The 19,516-nt window shown below is 47.1% G+C and overlaps 8 protein-coding genes across 8 annotated transcripts; 3 read left to right on the forward strand and 5 right to left on the reverse strand.

Annotated features, from left to right (window-relative positions):
* Window positions 1-543: 543 nt before the first annotated feature.
* Window positions 544-1,617, forward strand: EV420DRAFT_1766592 (uncharacterized protein; the record flags this gene model as incomplete). Its single annotated transcript, XM_060480882.1, has 5 exons — window positions 544-654; window positions 711-850; window positions 909-1,050; window positions 1,103-1,144; window positions 1,194-1,617. The coding sequence occupies 5 exons, from the start codon at window positions 544-546 to the stop codon at window positions 1,386-1,388; spliced, it is 630 nt and encodes a 209-aa protein (XP_060327357.1). The 3' UTR covers window positions 1,389-1,617.
* A 554-nt stretch (window positions 1,618-2,171) lies between these two features.
* On the reverse strand, window positions 2,172-3,009 carry EV420DRAFT_1750297 (uncharacterized protein; the record flags this gene model as incomplete). The annotated part of the gene is made up of 5 exons (XM_060480322.1): window positions 2,172-2,200; window positions 2,285-2,308; window positions 2,387-2,414; window positions 2,520-2,824; window positions 2,865-3,009. The coding sequence occupies 5 exons, from the start codon at window positions 3,007-3,009 to the stop codon at window positions 2,172-2,174; spliced, it is 531 nt and encodes a 176-aa protein (XP_060327358.1).
* Window positions 3,010-3,999: 990 nt separating this feature from the next.
* Window positions 4,000-4,794, reverse strand: EV420DRAFT_1482695 (uncharacterized protein; the record flags this gene model as incomplete). Its single annotated transcript, XM_060469923.1, has 3 exons — window positions 4,000-4,317; window positions 4,442-4,519; window positions 4,567-4,794. The coding sequence occupies 3 exons, from the start codon at window positions 4,792-4,794 to the stop codon at window positions 4,000-4,002; spliced, it is 624 nt and encodes a 207-aa protein (XP_060327359.1).
* Window positions 4,795-6,654: 1,860 nt separating this feature from the next.
* Window positions 6,655-7,713, forward strand: EV420DRAFT_1562051 (uncharacterized protein). Its single transcript, XM_060473883.1, has 4 exons — window positions 6,655-6,822; window positions 6,879-7,018; window positions 7,077-7,218; window positions 7,271-7,713. The coding sequence occupies exons 1-4, from the start codon at window positions 6,712-6,714 to the stop codon at window positions 7,424-7,426; spliced, it is 549 nt and encodes a 182-aa protein (XP_060327360.1). The 5' UTR covers window positions 6,655-6,711; the 3' UTR covers window positions 7,427-7,713.
* An 873-nt stretch (window positions 7,714-8,586) lies between these two features.
* Window positions 8,587-9,749, reverse strand: EV420DRAFT_1562052 (uncharacterized protein; the record flags this gene model as incomplete). Its single annotated transcript, XM_060473884.1, has 4 exons — window positions 9,602-9,749; window positions 9,406-9,545; window positions 9,226-9,355; window positions 8,587-9,168 (listed from the first exon to the last, which is right to left on the reverse strand). Coding segments are annotated over exons 1-4 (542 nt in total), but the record flags the coding sequence as incomplete, so codon positions are not given.
* Window positions 9,750-11,268: 1,519 nt separating this feature from the next.
* EV420DRAFT_737266 (uncharacterized protein) lies at window positions 11,269-12,420 on the forward strand. The gene is made up of 5 exons (XM_060483259.1): window positions 11,269-11,335; window positions 11,387-11,589; window positions 11,647-11,786; window positions 11,848-11,989; window positions 12,045-12,420. The coding sequence occupies exons 2-5, from the start codon at window positions 11,473-11,475 to the stop codon at window positions 12,213-12,215; spliced, it is 570 nt and encodes a 189-aa protein (XP_060327362.1). The 5' UTR covers window positions 11,269-11,335; window positions 11,387-11,472; the 3' UTR covers window positions 12,216-12,420.
* Window positions 12,421-13,409: 989 nt separating this feature from the next.
* Window positions 13,410-14,913, reverse strand: EV420DRAFT_737289 (uncharacterized protein). The gene is made up of 2 exons (XM_060483260.1): window positions 14,616-14,913; window positions 13,410-14,561 (listed from the first exon to the last, which is right to left on the reverse strand). Exons 1-2 carry the CDS (start codon window positions 14,682-14,684, stop codon window positions 13,458-13,460), a joined length of 1,173 nt encoding a protein of 390 aa, XP_060327363.1. The 5' UTR covers window positions 14,685-14,913; the 3' UTR covers window positions 13,410-13,457.
* A 3,132-nt stretch (window positions 14,914-18,045) lies between these two features.
* On the reverse strand, window positions 18,046-19,281 carry EV420DRAFT_1646413 (uncharacterized protein; the record flags this gene model as incomplete). The annotated part of the gene is made up of 2 exons (XM_060477910.1): window positions 18,046-19,155; window positions 19,213-19,281. 2 exons carry the CDS (start codon window positions 19,279-19,281, stop codon window positions 18,046-18,048), a joined length of 1,179 nt encoding a protein of 392 aa, XP_060327364.1.
* Window positions 19,282-19,516: the final 235 nt, after the last annotated feature.

A 19,516-nucleotide genomic window follows, 5' to 3' on the forward strand; every position in this document is an offset into this window, starting at 1 on the left:
TCGGTGGAGAAACGCGTCAAAGTCGTCATAGTCATGGAAGAAAAGGCCGGCCTGGATCCGGCTAAGGTGTTTGCCGGTGTCGCTCTGGTGTTTTATTTACATGGTGCGGATATGCATTCAGTAAGCATATCCCTGCTTTTATATTCTGATATTTACTGACTATCGCCAGATTTACATTCATCCATGGTCGACGTCGGGCGAGCGCTAGTTCATGTCATTTGACCTCTGAGGTCTTCCAGCAGCGCGGTGACGGTCTTGAGCAAAGAAATGCCAGTGCGAAACACCCATCGACTATTGCACGTTTCGAAAATCGCACATAAAAACTTTAAAGATGTGGTGAATCATCGTTCACCTTTCCGACATCCGTAAACTCCCTTTCATCTGTCGCAGTAGCTCTCGGTAAGTCATCATGATATCATTTTTCAGTTATCTTATCAGATACAAGATTTTACAGCACTGTATGCTAGATCACAGAACGCTGTGAATGGACACGCGCTTCTGCATCAACCTCTACAGCACAAGTCTATATCACCACCAACCACCATGCCCGCCCTCAACGCCTGTCTCAAAGTCGCCAATATCGCTGAAGCTTCCGGTGTGCCATACGTCGAGAACGTGGCAAAGGTCGCCGCAAGCACCCTCAAGCTACTCGAGGTTTGTACAACTATCGTCTACCCCATGAATGGTCCCACTTATTCCATGTTCTATAGCAAAAGAGAAAGAATAAGAAAGATTCCAAGGAGCTCTGTGAGAGCATCGCAAACACGATCATGGTCATCGATGACTTCGTTCGTATGCACGGAGAGCTGGGAGCTTCGCATTTTAAGGATATCTGCGCTGAGATGGAAGGGTGGGTGCCATTTCGCTATCTCTCACGCCTCAACAACTAATTGACTGTCTGACTACAGGTACCTCCAAAAAATGGCTGAAGATTTGAAGGATACCAAGCGCAAACATCGTGGCATTAAAGGCGTGTTTAGCGTCGATGATTTCCGAGACGCTATCCAGGCTTACAGGAGGCGCGTTGACGACCTGAAAACGGACTTTATCGTAAGTCTTCCTCTTTCAAATTATTCGTGCCATATCTCACATTGTGCTATAGATTCATTCAGTGGGTGACTGCCGTTTGGAGGTCACACAGATCGTAATTCTTCTTACACATTATTCGTGCCATATCTCACATTTTTCTGTAGATGCATTCTGTGGGTGACTGCCGTTTGGAGGTCGCGCAGATGCACAGCCTGTTGAAGGATGCGATGGCCAAGGCTGTGGTGGGTCACTCGGAGGAGTTGGTTTTCCGGATCCCGAAGAAGCCTGTTGCAATCACCGCTTTTTTTTTTTTACCCCTGATTAATGCGGAAGCGCCTTACTGTGTTTTTGATCTCTGATGCCGCAGAAGTCTTCCATTTAACAGCCCTACGGTTCCAATATATATTTAATTCATTCTCACAGTTACAATCAAAGCTCAATACCTACGCTGAATATACCTGGTTCCTAATAGAGAGGCCTTTGCTATATTTGGTCCTTACTTGTTAGTACCACGCCGCCTAATTTTGACTATATTCCATCGATATCTGCCCCAGGCCAATCTGGTTCTACTGGCAGCTGAACACCGTGAATTTAGCTGAGGATACTCTTCATTTCTTTTCGTGGCTCTCACAGCCAGTTGAATTGCCGACAGTCGGTATAAGCTCAACTTCAAAACGTCTTCAAGCGGTTCAAAGGATAGGTACAATTGTTCGCAATCGATAAACCGAGAAACTTGGTTGAAGTACAGATACAGAGAGGGTCGTCTCCGCCTGTTCAACCAGCAGGGCATGTTAATTATGCAAGAGCAGCGCAGATTTATTTACGCTATGTCTTTAATCGTGCTTCGTGCAGAGAAAACCTCGATTTGTTCCTGGATTATTTTTACATTCACATGTATTATTTCGTTTCTCGTCGCGACTTGTCTCGCAGCACTTGCTCACTCCAATTGCAGTCAGTCGCCTACATCCCAGCCAGGCCAAATAATTAGCGGCAGGACACACCAAGGCGAAGTCGAATCAATATTAGATTGCTAAGTGTTGGTGGTGGAAAATCCCACAACTCCGCCGCTGTTTCATGTTGATATTCTTGGCACCCCACCGTTTTCATGCATCAGGATACTAGTGGCGCTTTGCTACTCGGGGTTAGTAAAGACCAAGGACCGCGTATGTAACTGCGATTCCAATGATCAGTGATGCTTCTTCCGCATATCGCTCATCATGCTGTAGGTGTTTGATCTCAATGAGTACGGACGTACCATCGCCCGTTAGGTGAAGTAGATCTACAGTATACCAGCGAGTCAGACCATAGCCCAAACACCGCCTCGAAAAGCGGACAGTACATGTGCTAAGAAGCCCACCTCTATGCCATCGACCCGCTTCCTTAATCTAGGATGATGTCAAAGCTCGTTGATGGCATCGAGGAATCCCTTGATTCAGGGGTGCTTCTGCTGCGTGTCTTTAGAACCTAAGTTACGCCGGTGAGATACTTACCATTTGATCATTAACTATAGAGTAAATACCGCACGCAAAACCCTTGGCATACCACGCAGATGTCCTTGCAATACGTCGCTCCTCGCTCTCCACGCATACTGACAAGCTTGTTGATAACGACAAGGTATTTTCCAGGCTCTCACAGATTTCCTTCATGTATTTGTCCTTTGACAGCGCGGAGTTAAGCCACAACAATCGTACAGCACAGGACGGTATGAATACCTCGAGGAGATCTATGATGGCTACAGAGGCTTTGGAAAGGTTCTCAACATATGACATGCTGGAATCTTCAGCAATACTGGTGCCTTGAAGGGAGGCAATGTCAGGGGTACTGGGGGATAGTACAGTTGCTGTTTAGTAAGTTCGGAGGTTCGAGTACGAAGAGCAACCCGATGATGGCTAATGAGACATTTGCAAGCTTCGCAATGTATATTACACCGGATGCTTCGACGAGGCTGGCTACTCGAAGAGAGGCGTTGAGAGTGGGCATGATGGTGGGTGTTTAGAAGGGTATGCGCTGTAGAAGAAGGCGCCAATCATCACAGCAATTAGTGATGTGCGGGCCGGGCTTGGGCTCAACGGGCTCGGCTTTTGCGGGCTCAGGCTTCAAGAAATTGCAAGCCTGGCCTAAGCCCGAAAACAGGGCTTGGCTTGGGCGGGCTTGGGCTTGAGCCTGGGCTTTTAGTAGACAGAGGGAAGTCATATCTAGGACCATTGTATGTAATGAAAGTAAGTCATAACTCAGCTCAATAACACATTTTATTGTTTGGAAGGTGTGCACAACTTGCAGGGAGTGAATACATGCCGATTCAGGATGCTGCCGTATTCAGCACAGAGATGATATCATCACTGTGCAGCCGGTGAAGCGATATATGGGTCGGCAGATATTCGGCATCCTGCCGAAATCGTCAGAAGGGTGCCAGAATAGCAGTACATGGATATTTGCCTTGGAAATAGTAGCAGAAGACTCAATACATAGACAGAGAAATCATGTACCAAAAGCCCAGGGCTTTGGGCAGGCCTTGGGCTTTTAAATCGTCAAGCCAAGCCCACTACAGTAGGCTCAGGCCCGGCTGGGCTCAGGCCGGCTCGGGTCAGGCTTGGGCTCAAGCCCAAGCCCGCACATCACTAACAGCAATTAGAGGTGTTGTTAAATGAGATAAGATAGTTTCATACCATTACCCCGTGAAGGCATACTGACTGCATTCGTACATGGCAGGCGAGGAAGCAAAGGTCGGGTTCAACCAGACAGGATATCGATCATAACGCGTCTGTGGGTGGTTGTCAAAAGCGAAATACGATGATATTAATCAAGGAGGCTTGCGGAAGTTACCATTCAATATTTTTTAATGCTACTGTCTTCTGACATTGACTCAGACATCTAGTAAGATAATCGGGTTTGCTATCGAGTCGCGTAGCAGCATGTCAGCAAAATTATGGAAGATGAGACCGAGGATCACGTGTTTAGTGGTCATACGTATCACGAATCGTTCGGTGCTGCGTCCTCTATGATCCGGACTTTAGCCATAGGATGCATCAGATCTCGCTGGGTGTGCCGAAGCTCGACGAGCACCAACAGACAGTTTCCCATTACGTGGATCTGCAGAATATCATTGTCAGAATATCTCCGCCCAGAAAGCATAACGCAAGAGAGTCCCAAAAAGTTGGTCTTCAAGTTGTCCACGCGAATTCTATAATCCTGAATAGCGTCTCGGGACTCCTTGGTATTGAAGAATCCCTCAATACCACTGTGCTTGCCCTCGGTTTTTCTCTTCAAGTTTTGGGCTGAGCTCTTCAACTACCTGTTCGTCTATTGTCAGTCCACAGTGACAGTGAAAGGTATACAGCATTGTGACTTGGTCTTCCATCTCCACAAAGATATCCGTGAAGTACGCAGCTCCCACTTTCTCATGCATACTAACCATGGTGTTGATAACAACGACCGTGTTTGCGATGCCCTCGCAGAGCTCTTTGATATCCTTCTTGTTCTTTCCTCTTTGCTATACGGAGGATAGAGATGAGACTCGGAGGCACCGGTTATACTTACTGGCATACGAAGCTCTAGGAACTCCATTACAACCACGACCACCTTAGCGAGCTTCTCAATATATGGAGTGCCAGAGGCTGGAAACTTGGAGACAGGCATCGAAGGACGGCATGATGGTGGTGGATAAGACGTCTGCTGTAGTGGGCGGTGTAGACAAGTGCACCAAGTTCGAAGTGTTATGGCGCTAGAAAGAGGTGCTGTAAATTGGGATAAGATGACTGAAGGCATGGTAATGATAGATCCTAACTAAGATAACTCGATGCAAAAAGTGAGCCAAGGCGGAACAGCGTCTAGAGGGAGAATGACTAGGCATGTCATGTCTTTCGATGGCCTCGGAACGAATGAAAAAGGAAATCATAAAATGATAAGGAAAACCGCCAGTTACTACTGTATCCGGCTTGTATTGATATTCTGGTCCCAAAATTATGAACATGTCGAGAAGGCACCAGCTTATATGTTTTGCGGTGCTTTATGCTAGCATGGGCGCTTGCAGGTCTGATATCAATTCTGGAGTAAAAGCGACGATCGCTGAGTCGATTCCGGGATGCTATTTGACTTCCCTTTCCAACGTCATGATCTCTAATGTCATGGTGCTTAATGACTGCTGGAATGGCCTGAGATATAGCCCTCGAAGTGTTCAGGCAACAGATCGATCTAATAACCATTCAAAGGGCAAGAAAGGAGAGAAAAGGTGGCGAGTCCGAATAGAGGACTATCGTGATAGAGGTTCGAATCAGTGTTTGGCGCAACAGGGGAGGTAACCTGTGTTTTCTGCTTGTTTATGCAACATACAGGGTCAATTTGGCGGGAAGGTACGGAAGGGAACATTAATGAGAATAAAGACATACCAAGGACCGAAAAAGATTTGCGGACAATAGCGGTTCTATGAGATCGTCGGACCAAGATGCGAGTTGGAATCGAGACGGGAAGAATGGCCTGTCCGGCCCGACAAGTAGCCGCGTTGATGGCGTGAGCACGTCTGGTTGTTTTTGTCACCCACTTCCACCTCGTATGTAATTCAATTATTCCGCGTTGTGCACCCGTGGCCTGGACGTCACGCTTACACTACCCACCAAGATGGAACCGCGGTAGCGGCAGCTTACTACTATAATCAATCCCTTCGAAATCTTGACGAAATTGCGATCTGAGCTAGGCGGCAGCCGCAGACCGAAGCTGAGCAGAGAGCAGTGAGCGCGAGACATTTGCTTTGCGGAGTAGCCTCAGCTCGACTCGTCTTATGGTTGCTACAACCAAATAACGAAGGTGCGTTGGATAGTGACTGACAACTCATCATCATTTTGACTTCGTTAACAGACACGCGCATATATGTCGGGCTCGGATTTACACCTCCTTCGCAGTCTCGTGTCATTCTTATTGGACATTTCTACGAGGGGTCCCAGTCACGTACCGCAAATCGGTTATCTTCAATGGCATCTGCTCGACCCTTCTTACCTTGTCTTGGCGTTCGAAGTCGTTTGATAGCTTCGGACAACTATCTGCCGATGAGGCCCAATACCCGCACAGAGAAATGCCGCATGCAGGCGTCGAGCAGAGATGCCGTTCTAGGGTTACCGCTCACCGATTGCCTGACCTGATCCAACGTCACCATGATGTGATGCTTCGCCGTCAGAAGAGAACGGCGTCAAAGTCATCAGGGTCGTGGAAGGGAAGGATGGCCGGTATTCTGCTGGAGTGCTGGACGGTACTATCGCTCTATGGTGTTTTAGATGGCACGAATATGTATTGAGTAAGCCTATCCTTGATCTTATCCTCTGATATTTCATAACCAGCCAGGTGTCCATCCCTTCACGGTTGTCGTCGATGAGCACTAGTCCCTGTCATCTCGCCTACGGTATCCTCCAACAGCGTGGCAACGGCCTCGAGCAAAGAGATGTCAGTATGAAGTATGAAAAACTCATAGCTCGGTCCACGTTTTGAAAATCCCACCTACAGACCAGAAAGATGTAATCCATTCGCCATTCGTATGTCTGTAAGGTCACAATCATGTGTTGCAGGCGCTTTTGGTAAGTCATCATGATTACATTCTTCAGCTATCTTATCTTTTCATAGATCCCAGACGCTGTGAAGGGACAGGTGCTTCTGCATCAACCTCTACAGCACAAGTCTGTATTACCACCAACCACCATGCCCGCCCTCAATGCCTGTCTCAAAGTCGCCAGTATCGCTGAAGCTTCTGGTGTGCCATATGTAGAGAAAGTGGCAAAGGTGGCCGTATTCATCTTCGAGCTCCTCGAGGTTCATGCAACTATCCTGTGCCGGATGGTCGGTCTTACTTATTCTATGCCTTGTAGAAAAAAGGAAAGAACAAGAATAATGTCAAGGAGCCCTGTGAGAGCATAGCAAACACGATCGTCGTCATCGATACCTTCGTTCGTATGCACGGGGAACCGGGGGCTTCGCATTTTAAGGATGTTTGTGGGGAGATGGAAGTGTAGGTGACATTCCACTAGCTGTGACGCGTCAAGAACTAATCAGCTGTCTGACTACAGGTACCTGGAAAGCATGGCTCAAGAATTGAAGGATATCAAGCGCAAGCACCGTGGCCTTAAAGGCGTCTTTAGCGTCGACGACTTCCGAGGCGCTATCCAGAGTTATAGGAGGCGCGTTGACAATCTGAAGACGGACTTTCTCGTAAGTCTTCCTTTTTCAGAATATTTGTGTCGTATCTGACATTATGCTGTAGATGCATTCAGTGGGTGACTGCCGTTTGGAGGTCACACAGATGCACAACCTGTTGAAGGATGTGATGGCCGAGGCTGTGGTGCGCCACTCGGAGGAGTTCGTTTTCCGGATCCCGAAGAAGCCTATTGCAATCACTGCCTTTTTTTTTTTAATCTGAAGGGACCGCCCGGCTTTTTACTCTGTTTGAAGGTCCTGTGTATCAACATCTCTCTGATGGCTCTGATGGATTGATTTATTCTCACAACTAAATCTGAAGCTCAATAAACTTGTTTTATGTATTTGGTTCCTAATAGTACGGGGAAGCCTCTATTTCGCACCTGCTTCTGCTTGTACCCCGCTGCTTATTTCCACCTATGGTCTACCAAAATCTTCCCCAGGCTACGGCCTGTTCTTGTCACTGAACATCCTGACCTCAGCTGAGAATACTCTTTGCTCCCTTTCGCGGCTCTCATGGCAAGTTGAATTAACGCCAGCTGGTGGTTCTTCGACTATCGAATGACTCCAAATCCACCAGTCCAGTGCCGCCCGATCTGAGCAAGGTAACCACTGCTTTCTCAGCATTGGTACAGGCATCTGCCATTAACCGGAAGATTCGGCTGAAGCACGAGTAGAGAAAATCTATTCTACCCATTCCGCCAGTACAGTACATCAATTTTGCAATGGTAATATAGATTGATTCGCACCGTGTCTTTGACCGTGCTTCGTGCATACATCGACAACCTCGATTTGTTTCCGAGCTATTTTTATTTTGATAACTCGGATGCATTAATTCACTTCTGATCACGACGTTTCCCCCTGTACTCAGTTATTCGAGTCTCATTCCTATTGCAGTCGGTAACCTACATCTTCGTCGGATTACAGAGTATGAACGGGTCAGGTAGAAGCCAGATGAGGCCAAATCGAAATGGAGTCAATGTCAGATTAGTTTGTGTCATATTCCACAAGTCCGCGGCTGCTGTTTCGTGCGGATATATTATATGTGCTCGACTCCTTCTTCCATGTACAAGGATACTAGTAGCGCTCTACGGCTCAGAATCAATATAAAAAGAACCGCACGTGGAACTATGATTCGAATACGTCCTTCTCCCGTATCTCGACCATCAGGTCATGCTGTTGCTCGTTATGTGGGTCTTCAGTATACTAATTAGACTAGCACCTCGTAAAGTGCAAAGTACATGTACGAAGACGTCCGTCTCCGAGACATTCACCGGCCTTCTGCAATCTTGGATGGTTTCTTCAAGCTCTTTGACATTGGACAATGCTGCCGGTTCCGCGGTGCTGTTCTCGGTGTCATTCAGGTCTCGGGTTATGCCGGCACGATGCCTATCGTTTCATCATTAGCTGTATGTTAACTACAGCACGCAAATTTTTCCCAGTATCCCCTTGCATGCTCGCACAAACGTCCCAGATCTTCACTCTCCATACACCTATCGTTCGGTTGTGCAAGTGACTAAAGGGGGGTGTTAAGAGTGGGTGCTTAGGAAGACATGCGCTGTAGAGGGTTGGCACCTAGCATTACAGCATTGGGTAGAGATACCGTAAAGTGAGAGAAAAGAACTCCAGATCCCTATCTCATGAAGGTGTACTAAGTGCACGGCAGGTGATTACATTTCTTGTTCATTCAGAAACGGCATTCACGAAAGCAGGGACAGGGGATTAGAGGGATGGGAGTGCCTGATGAGTAGGAACTCCACTGCATTTGAGGTTAGAAAATGTTCCGACACAATGGACTCATTATTTAGAATGGCAGAAGAAAAAGAAGAAGACGAAAAAGAAGGAGAAGAAGAAGAAAGACACTTTAGAAATTCTCAGGTGGAAATGATAATCTCCTGTATCTACAGGTCTTGGAATGCGAGTAGCCTCAGTAAGCGCCAACATGCAGTTGCCAGTGACATGGATCTACAGCGTACTTGGGTCAGATCATTGCCTTCGCGACGGAATGAAAAGGAGACGTACCAAGAAATCTATCTTCAGATCATCTATGCGCTTCCTGTAAGCTTGAATACTATCTCTGAACTCATCGGCATTAAAAACACCTTCCCGCTTCCGATCATCTTTCAGTTGTTGAGTTATATCGCCAAGGCAGCTGTTCCTGAAGAATGAGTACCTATTGAGCTAACGATACGGATAGCTCACCCTTCCATCTCAGCGCAAATATTCTTAAAACACGTGTTTCCCTTTCCTCCTTGCATACTAGCAAGCGTGTTGATAACGATGACGACATTGGCGGTGCTCTCGCAGAGTTCCTTGATGTCTTTTCTGTTCTCTTCCTTTTCCTATTGATGGAGCAAGGTAAGAGGTAAATCTAGTATAGAGAAGGTGGTGTACGAACGTCAAGCAGCTCTATGACGCCCATCGCCACCTTGGCTAAACCTGCGGTGTACGGTGGACTGGAAGATTCGGCGAGGGTGGAAACTTGGAGAGAGGCGTTGGGAGCAGACATAATAGTGGTGGTTGATTCGAGAGGGAGATATGAGCTGTTGAAGGCCGCACGTAACCGCGCGCCTAAGGTTACAGCCATGGGAGGAGATGCTGTAGAATATGATAAAATAAATCAATACCTCTGTCCCAATGGAATCTTAGCGAGAAAGACATTACACGAGTGAGGGCGGTCGTGGTGGTTGATATGCCAGCTTGTTGCTCCAGTTGGTTCCAGAATGGGGGATTGTACATTGGGCACCCATTTTTGATGCAATGCACATCAGCGCCGAAAATACTGGTGAGAATTGCATCATACTAAGAGACGAAGCATATTAAATGATTATCATTTGTATTCTTTTGAATTGCTAACGGTCGACGTCCATCTGAGAATAGATACCAGTTGGTTGATCGAAGATGGTCGGAAGACCGGCTTATCCGGCCCCAGGGAAAATCGCGCTTGTGGCGTGTGAACTAATGGCTGCTTCCCTTGTCCCAAGACGACAATCTCATCATCCTCTGTTGTGCACCGCTTACCTGGCTACCGTGTTAACCATATCATTAATACTTCGATAGACCAATATATTTCCCCCCGTTTCTTAATGCTGAAGGGGCAGGCAAAATTTTGTGCTGGCAGGGTCGTAGCCACTCAATCAGTCGTATGATTGCATCAGTTATCACATATCCAAGGTGCGTCTAAAAGCGATTTATATCTGGTTGTCATTCTGAATTGGCTAATAGACGAAGTGTTGCAGTCGTCATTCATTCTCTCCCGCCACTCTCGTTGGACTTTACTTTGAGATGCCCTAATCCGAGTCTTGTATAACGGATTGATTAGACTCCACGTTTCCTGCTCTGCCTTCTTAGAGGCCAAATACCCGCACAGAGACATTCGACATGGACGCGTTAAGCAAGAGGCACTGCTTCAGGGATGTAGTTGGCTGTCGCAGTCGTCATCGTTTTCTTCCACCGCTATCCTTGTCCCTGGACTTTAGCTTCAGGCACCTTGTATCGTATCATGAATTGATTTCACTCCACTTCGCCTGCTCTGCCTTATTATTTTGCTAGGTTGATTGATATGTTGCTGTCGGCATTTAATATCATTCAACGGGGATTAATACGCTTACAGCTATCATTATCCAAGGATCAGGCGGAATACCTCCACGGAGAGATTCAGACATAGAAGAGTCGAGCAGAAGATACCGCCCCAGAGACGTCATTGGCCGACTGCATCACTCCGTTCGGCTTTGTCCCCCTGATGCGATGTCAAGCCATCTTGGTCATGGACAGGGAGATGCATCGAACGGGGGATTTGACCGGGATGCTGGACGCTACCCTTTTATGATGCTTTCCACGATGTGGATATGCATCAAGTATGTCTCTCTGGACCTTATCCTCCTCTGGCTAATTATCCCTCGTTTTTGTTAGATTCTCTTTCCCCGGACGTACAATCCTTGATGAGTATAATTAATCCATTTTTAGCAATCCCCTCCAACACTGGCTGCGACAACTGGAGTAAAATGGTGGAGTATGAAGCACCCACAACTCGATCCACAATGCAACAATCCCAGATACATATCCTCAGACGCGTAAATCGTCGTTCGACTTTGGGAAGTCTACGAGTCCTCTTTCACTTGTCATGCTCTCGGTCAGTTTCCATCATGAGTATATTCTTCAGTTATCTTATCAGATTTGATAGCACATTTTCCCAGATCCCAGAACTGAGCGAGTTTGACGCGCGCTTCTGCGACGCCCCCTACAGCACAAATCTTACCACTAACCACCATGTCTGCCCTCCACGCCTGTCTTCAAGTCGTACGTCTCGCTGAGGCTGCTAGTAGCAGTGTTCCATATGTCAGGAGCGTGGCCAAGGTCGCCTTACTCGTCTTCCAGCTCCTCGACGTTCGCTCTACTATACTTTATCCTATAAACACCATCGCTTACATCGTGTTCCTGTAGCAAAGAGGGAAGAACAAAGAAAATGTCAAGGAGCTCTGTGACAGCATCGCAAACACGATCGTCGTCATCGATACTCTCGTTCGTATGCAAGGAGAACGTGGAGCTTCGTGTTTTAAGGATATTTGTGGAGAGATGGAAGGGTGCGTCTCCCCCCCATTTCCCCAGCTATTTTTCCTCAACAGCTCACCGGCCCAACGACAGGTATCTTCACTGCATGGTGCAAGATATCAAGGATATGAAGCACAGGCATCGTGGTCTGAAGAGTGTTCTCAGCATCGACGAGTTCCGAGACACCATCCAAGCTTACAATAAGCGTGTCAACGATTTAAAAATGGACTTTTTGGTATACTTCCAATTCTAACGCCTTTCGTACTATAGCTCATATTGCTTTGCTGTAGATCCATGTAACGGGAGACTGCCTGTTTGAGGTCATGCAGATGCATTGCCTATTGAAGGATGTGACGGCTCAAGCTGCGGCGCGTCACTCCGCGGACGAAGCTTTCGTGATCTGGATCCCAAAAACAAGTGCTGTAATCACGGCTTTATTTTTTTTTAAACCCCGGATCTGAATGATGTTGATTTGAGCCCGCGTCGGATCACATCAATTGAGCAGGCTCCAGTAAATTTTATGTATTTCGACAGCTTCGAACTCTTCAGCGTTTAGATGGCATACGTATTCCAGGCTGTGATATTTAGCACTTATTTGTATCCAATATTACCTGTAGCCTATCGAGAAGCGCGCGCAGCGTTTAGCGAAAACTCGTTCCTTCCTCCTTTTCGGCTCTCACTTACAGTAGACGCTCGAGGCACCGATACGGTCACTTAGAGGTCAGTGAACTAGGAAATTTCGCTGAAGTATGAGTAGAGAAAGGGTCGACTCACATCCGTGCATACCAACTCTGCCAGGGCAGTGTAACTTTCATTCCGCTTCTTTTTGATATGTACTAGTAGATTCAGTATTTGACCGAATTCCGATGGATGATATCGTCATCACTGCCTTCGTCTGGTATTATCGATGCCACACTTAATCGATCTTCAATTGATCATCACTCGGGTGTTATCAAGTTTGCGCAGGGTGATTACCTATTGGTAGTCATTTTCACTATCGAGGATCGTCACTGCAGAGGAGTAGAAGGGAAGGATCGGACCAATGAATTGCAGAGAATCTGGAGAGCTTATGAACCAATCATAAACTGCATCCGAGTCATGGTCGAGAGGAAAAGGCTGGCGCTGGTTCCCATGCCATCGACGCGATTTTCCAGGCCGGTGTTTCTCGGCTATAGCCACCATGCATCCTACATCTCGGGACCGTCACCAGTCATCCTAAGCTCTATCCTTCTATAAAGCGACCTGTTATACGAAGTTGAGGTTGACTCGACAGGGTGGCTAGACAAATAACTCTGCGAATTCCGTGTCCGTGTTGACCACGCTACGATAACTGAGAGAACAATCTATACCTCGGTGCGCCATCACATCACAAGTTAAGCTTGGAAAATAACTGACATCTATGGTATTCACGAAAAAATTCCAGCTCGCCAGGAATGCTAGGTATCGTCTTCCTGCCCGTTTCGCATCTCACCAGAGTTACATGCCAGTGAACAAGTGAATGTACGTGGACAGGATGTTAACATCACCTTTTTAAGGATAAAATGGCTTAGTCTCAGTACTTACTCAGTCTTCGTCTGCTCATACCAACCAGGACTATCAGACTGACCCCTTACATGTACTCGTTGATGTTCGCGGGTTGGTACAGAAATTCTTATCAACCAAATGGCGCAGTTTTAGTTTATATACAAATACACTATCCTTCATTAACGGGGCGCAAACGTGGAATGGCTACCGTTTCCGGGTTCGACCGACGAAGGATCGTTCAACCAGGTCAGAAAGTCCCTGTCCGTAAAATCCGAAGCCTGACTATCGCGTCCTCGATTCAACTGACCCGATACCCATCGTAAACACGGTTCCCAACACGCATCTAGCATCGAAACGATCCTCGCAGCCTCATCGCCCCATTTCTTCTGAACCCACCATGGTCCAGTCTGAGCGATGTGATTCATCATAACACAGTAGTGCGCCAATATAATGAGTGCACGGGGTTTCTCTTCTGTCAACAGACGAAAAAACGTATTGGACATCATATACCACCATAAACCCACGCATCTGTTAAAAGGAGCTCTCCACGCCTCCTGGAGTAAATATATTGACTCCTGATAGGAAGTGCGCACCGACGCGTCGCGCAACTCCTCAACATCCTGCGGTGAATTCAAGATGGTCGACAAGGCCAAAGGGAATGGTTCCTTCAAACAGGTGGGTAGATGTGGGGGTGCCATAGCCTCCAAGAGCGAATGCATAACCCTGCCCTGGTACTCTGTCCGGTTCTTCGCAATGTTAATGTGCGTTTCCTGGAGGGTGATATACCAATCACCGGGATAAGGGAATATTGCGGCCGATGAAGCAAATTCGTACCGCGAGATGATACACATTGCGACGAGGACAGCATTTACGTCAGTTGTCGAGTCAACGTCGTCTGCGTTGTGTATGCCGATTTTTGCCTGGTTGTAATAATTACTTGCGGCTGAAGCGTACTGAGGAGACGTCGAATTCATATGGTAGATATGAAGGGCAGAAATGGCGAGGATGGCGTTAAGGAGGCATTGGCTTTGGGGTTTAAATGCCATTTGTGGGATGATGGTTCTCCATACTTCCGATGCGTCGGGATCCGAGCAGAGAGTGTAGGAAGTAGAGATGGAGTAGTGGTGCATTATTTCCAGAGTTAACGGGTCGCTCGAGTCAGATTGTTCTGCCAGGGGAATCTGTCCCTGCATTGTTGATTCCTGCGTCGGGTCAGGATCATTCCAGACACAATCGACGCCCCGCTTGGTGCAGTTGTTGCATATAGGAAGAGTTTCGTCGCACTGCAAGTCATTTCAATATCGCCCTCAGCCAAAAAGAGCTGACGAAGTGCATACCTTGACTTTGCGCTGTTTGCATGTTTTGCAGCCAGTTCTTGTCTTTTGATGTGGACGCATTGGTGCCATCTTGTATGATTGAATGGTGAAGAGCAACTTCAACGAACACAGCCTTTAAAGGGGGCGGTCGGAAGTTCGTCCCGAGAACCTTGCTTCTTCTTGAATCCGCAGTTCGTGATCGTCAAACGATCACTTGAAGCCAAAACTCGGCGTAACCGAAAGAGCACGTTGTTGAAAGCTCCATTTTTTTAAAAAATTTTCAAGAGGCTTCAAGCCGTGTCTGTGTGGTAGACATTCAAGAAGAAACAAGGTGTATCCACACCCCTCGGACCGCTATCATTGTCACGAACAGTGACAAGCGGCTTCCAAAATGGACATTCAACACAGCCAAGCTGATCGGCGTCATATTGGCATGGCACGGTAAACTGATGATCACGAATTTCAATATTGACCGTCTTTGAGATTGAAACAATGGAAGACGCGTGCGCGGCGTCAGGACCTGCGCTGCTAGATTCTTGTTCAAAGCAAACTACGGATGCCCCACTCCCTTTTCACCGATATTATGGACCCAGTCCTCTCATGTCTCGTTCGGGCTCGTTTGCACGCGATGCCACTTGCCCGAATAACTGTACTAGAATGATACGCAGCAGTGATACATCCACTATCGCAGGAGTACCGATGTTTGATTGATACATGCATCAGTGTGTTATTAGTACTCAAATTCGAATTCTCTCACCCCAGACGCCGGGCAACTCAGACCGAATCAGAAATTACAGCGGCAATGAGAGTCTTTTCCGTGTGCATTATGCTGCGGACTTGCTCTTGTCAGTCCTCGAAGATGAAGGGCGGTGCTGGAGTATCCCGGGCCGTGATAACCGAGGACTAGTTGAAACATTTGAGAGAAAAGACGTAGTTCCTAAAGACGGAATCGTACGATATCATTGAAAGCGCGCCTCGTTGCATGCAACTGCGATCATCCATCGGGGAAATTAAACGATGAACGCAATGGAACATCTTCGGAAGGGTAGTGATGACGAACCTAACACCCTTGACACCCGAAATTTCCCTCGCGGGGTCACAAATACATAGCCCTGACTATTTACCGCACCAGTACCCTGCCGCAATTGAATAGAGCTTCTCTTCTGATTACACTCCAAGTCGAAAAAAAAAGATTCTGAAAATGTCAATGGCGTTACTGCTCGACGTTCGCATCAGACTCGCAGTCGTAGCCTCAGGTAAAGGGATTCACCATCAGCGTTCCCGAGCCCTAGTTTGCGGTTAGAAACGACCACTTGGTGTCAAAAAAAGGCCGTTTCAAGCTCTCGCTCACGTTAACGGTTAGGATAAAGTCTCCAGGTCCACAAACACGACATTCCGGACTTCAAGTGGCCGTGAAGACGTACAAAGCCTCATCATGGCTCGCATAACGATAAATATATCCTCTCGTACATGGTACAGGAAGGCTCAGTGTTCTCGATCCATCGGTGTTACATGATATGTAGTGAGATCCGAGACGTGTCCACAGATACAAGTTGAACTCGAACCAGAGGCAATACACCTGTAATACGATGTGAAAATTTGTCAATGTTCGCATAAGAAAATTTCCATACTTTCATCGTTTTAGAAGATGGGTGGGCGTTCTTTGGACCATGACTAATGAGATACCTAGGATACTTTCAGTACATGCGGACAAAACAAACCGAGAAAAGTCAGCGCTGAAAATGAAAAGAAAGACACTGAAGTAAGGAGGCAATCATAACACATCGACGTTGACAATAACTTTGCAATAAAGCTGTTGGGATTTGGCAATCCGGCATCATGCCGAAGTTGCTTATTAAGGTAGAAGTCGTAGGGAAAGCGTGGAACATTCTAGTAAAAGTACATTTAGTATAAAAGTAGGTACTGTAACGTAGATCCTCATGCGTTTGCAGAGCTCAGCCAAGCGCAATACTATTGGCTTGCTACTGCGCATGTGACACTGGGAACGAACCGATACCCCGTTTTCCAACAAAAGCCAAGAAGATGACCGCGAGTATGGGAATATTAGCGAATAGAAAGTTCAAAACCAGGACATAGCTGACATACCTCGCCTCAAATAGGACTCGTACCATCAGGGACTACGAATACCACTGATACACTGAAAGCATTGAGTCTTGAAGATCCTGATGTTCGCCGGGCAGCGCGAAGAGAAGTGGATGCTAGACAAAATAAGAAATTAGACATCAGTGATGATGGACGAAGGGAAAATATAGCACTGTATGCAAGAGTACATTAAAATAAACCTCCTAGAGAATGTTCGTGAGGTTGGGAATAATGACTGAAGAAGGCGGACATGCAATGGTGGTGGTATTGTAAGAGAGAAGGCCGCGTGATTACAGCATCATCGTCCCGATTTCGACATCGACGCCGGTGCTGATTTGGAGCTACCATACGCGACATCTCTCGTCGTCATCGGTGTCGATGGATATGAGAAACTGGAGAAGACGATGGTAGAAGGAAATGACAGAGGTTCGAGAATAAGGGGCGGTATGACTGACTTGCCAGCGTTCGGAATTTGTCTCTCGTGGCAAGTTGTCTGCGTCAAATTATTTCGCTTGCACGGCGCGCCAGGAATACAGTCGTACTTTCTTTTCTCTGCACAAGCTAAATACATCTTTCAAATATAATTTGTGAGCATTTTCAATTCAGTTATTCCCAGTTGCCCTGAAAGAAGGCTAGCAGAGGCAATAAATTGACAAGTTCAAAACCATACTTCAGTTTCATTGAATAATGATGTGTTTGAATAAACAACCCCGCCTGGAGAGGCAAACGTTATCACATACCATGATCCATATTTTCCCCAAGTCATCCCGGCTTTCTAAGATATACAATGTTCCCAGCAACGATGATTCTCATTTTGAACTTTATGCCTCTCTAATTAGAATGCCGTGAAGACGACTTTGATTGAAATGAGAGTATCCCGGTACTATCTCCACGTGAAGATATGTATCATCATAAAGTTATTGAGTCCCGATGAGCATACCGTTCCAAACTTATGGCTTCGCGCCCTGCTGTACACATTACACCATCGTATCGAGGATCGCCATCACGGTCAGAATTTTGACCTCAATGGAACGGTAACAACTAAGACCGTTTCTGCTATTTTCCGATGTCCAGCCTCGATGCTCTCCTCTAGGTCCAAAGCAGCTTTCCTGACTTGATCATAATTTGCTCAATGATTCCCTGCCTGATATAATTATACCGACGCCGTATGCTTCAGTTTTCGAATGACACCACCCTTTGACAAGTTTCTCTATCTTTCTCCTTCACCCTTCCGTAATATGTATATTACTTCCCCTCTGTCGGGTGCGAACTATACGGGACATGTTCATCTAATAAATAGATACACGTATATATACAACAACTCTATCTATCCATATCGTTGTAAAAACTAGAAATGACGACCGTCTCCTGCATCACCCCAACTCAGGGTATCCATCCCCGTAAAATCAAAAACCTGACTATCACGCTCGGGATCCAACTGAGCTAACACCCACCCTAAACAAGGCGCCCACCGCGCATCCAGCATCGAAACAATCCTCCTAGCCTCATCACCCCATTTCTTCTTCAACCACCACGGTCCATCCCGAGTGATGTGCTTCATCATAGCACAGTAGTGCGCCAATATGATGAGCGCACGCGGCCTGGCCTCTTTTAACAGTTGAAGGAACGTATTAGACATCATATACCACCATAAACCCACGCATCTATTGAGAGGGGCTCTCCACGCCTGCTCGAGGAAATAAATCGATTCCTGATAAGCATTGCGCACCGACGCGTCGTGCAACTCTTCCGCATCCGGCGCTGAGATCAAGAGAGTCGACAAAGCCGACGGAAACTGGTCGGTCAGAGACGTAGGCAGATGAGGAGGCGCAATAGCTGCCAATAAGGAATGCATAACATTATCCTGGAGCTCTGTCCGGTCCTTTAACAAATTACGACGGATTTCTCGGATAGTGTTATACCACTCTCCGGGGATTGGGAATACTGCGGCCGACGAAGCAAATTCATACCGCGCGACAAGACACAGTGCGACCAAGACGGCGTTTACGTCCGCTGTCCCGTCAGTGTCTGCCACGCGTATCCCAAATTTCGCCTGGTTGTAATAGTCGGTCGCGACTTGGGCATGCCGATGAGATGTCGAGTCTTCGTAGTGGATATGAAGGGCGGAAAACGCGAGAATGGCTTGGAGGAGACACTGATTCTGGGGTTCAAAGGCCATTTGAGGGATGATGCCTCTCCATACGGTCGTAGCGTCGGGATCAGCAGAGAGGGAGTAAGAAGCGGCGGTAGAATAATGATGCATCAATTCGAGCGTTAAAAGGTCGGATGAACCTTCGCCGAGAGTCCATATCGCGAGGGAACCTTCGGCTGAACTTGACTGGGCGACAACCACGCTCTGTTCCTGCGTTGCCAATTCTTGCTTCGGGGAAGTACTACCCCATACACATTCTACACCTCTCCGGGTGCAGTTATTGCATATAGGAAGAGTTTCGTCGCACTGGAAGCCATTTCAACATTGCTGTCTGCTGAAAATTATGCTGGCAGAGGTACATACCTTGACTTTGCGTTGCTTGCATGTTTTGCAGCCACTTCTTGTCTTCTGGTGTGGGCGTATGGGAGCCATGTTGTATGAATGTATCGTGAAGAGCGCCATAAAACAGCTTTAACAACCAATACCACACAGCCTTCACGAGACGCCTCGGCAGTCCGGCCCGAACAAAATTTCCCTCTTGCAAATCCGCCGATCATCAATTTGTCGTCAAATCTCGGCCAGATCCAGAGGACAAATTGTCGTTGCCAACTTTGCTTCTTCAACGCATCTCCACCGACGGTCCTTGCTCCAAGCAACGTCCGGTAGA

Source organism: Desarmillaria tabescens (assembly GCF_030435595.1).
Source record: "Desarmillaria tabescens strain CCBAS 213 chromosome Unknown EV420scaffold_35, whole genome shotgun sequence".
In the NCBI taxonomy this organism is placed as follows: Eukaryota; Fungi; Basidiomycota; class Agaricomycetes; order Agaricales; family Physalacriaceae; genus Desarmillaria; species Desarmillaria tabescens.

Bases quoted from the DNA above. Each gene is read 5' to 3' on its own strand.
- EV420DRAFT_1562051 (XM_060473883.1), top strand. From the start codon at position 6,712: ATGCCCGCCCTCAATGCCTGTCTCAAAGTCGCCAGTATCGCTGAAGCT. The intron at 7,019-7,076 runs GTAGGTGACATT...GTCTGACTACAG, and splicing joins GTTTGTGGGGAGATGGAAGT to GTACCTGGAAAGCATGGCTC. The intron at 7,219-7,270 runs GTAAGTCTTCCT...ATTATGCTGTAG, and splicing joins ATCTGAAGACGGACTTTCTC to ATGCATTCAGTGGGTGACTG.
- EV420DRAFT_737266 (XM_060483259.1), top strand. From the start codon at position 11,473: ATGTCTGCCCTCCACGCCTGTCTTCAAGTCGTACGTCTCGCTGAGGCT. The intron at 11,787-11,847 runs GTGCGTCTCCCC...GCCCAACGACAG, and splicing joins ATTTGTGGAGAGATGGAAGG to GTATCTTCACTGCATGGTGC. The intron at 11,990-12,044 runs GTATACTTCCAA...GCTTTGCTGTAG, and splicing joins ATTTAAAAATGGACTTTTTG to ATCCATGTAACGGGAGACTG.
- EV420DRAFT_737289 (XM_060483260.1), bottom strand. From the start codon at position 14,684: ATGGCACCAATGCGTCCACATCAAAAGACAAGAACTGGCTGCAAAACA. The intron at 14,562-14,615 runs GTATGCACTTCG...AATGACTTGCAG, and splicing joins GCAAACAGCGCAAAGTCAAG to TGCGACGAAACTCTTCCTAT.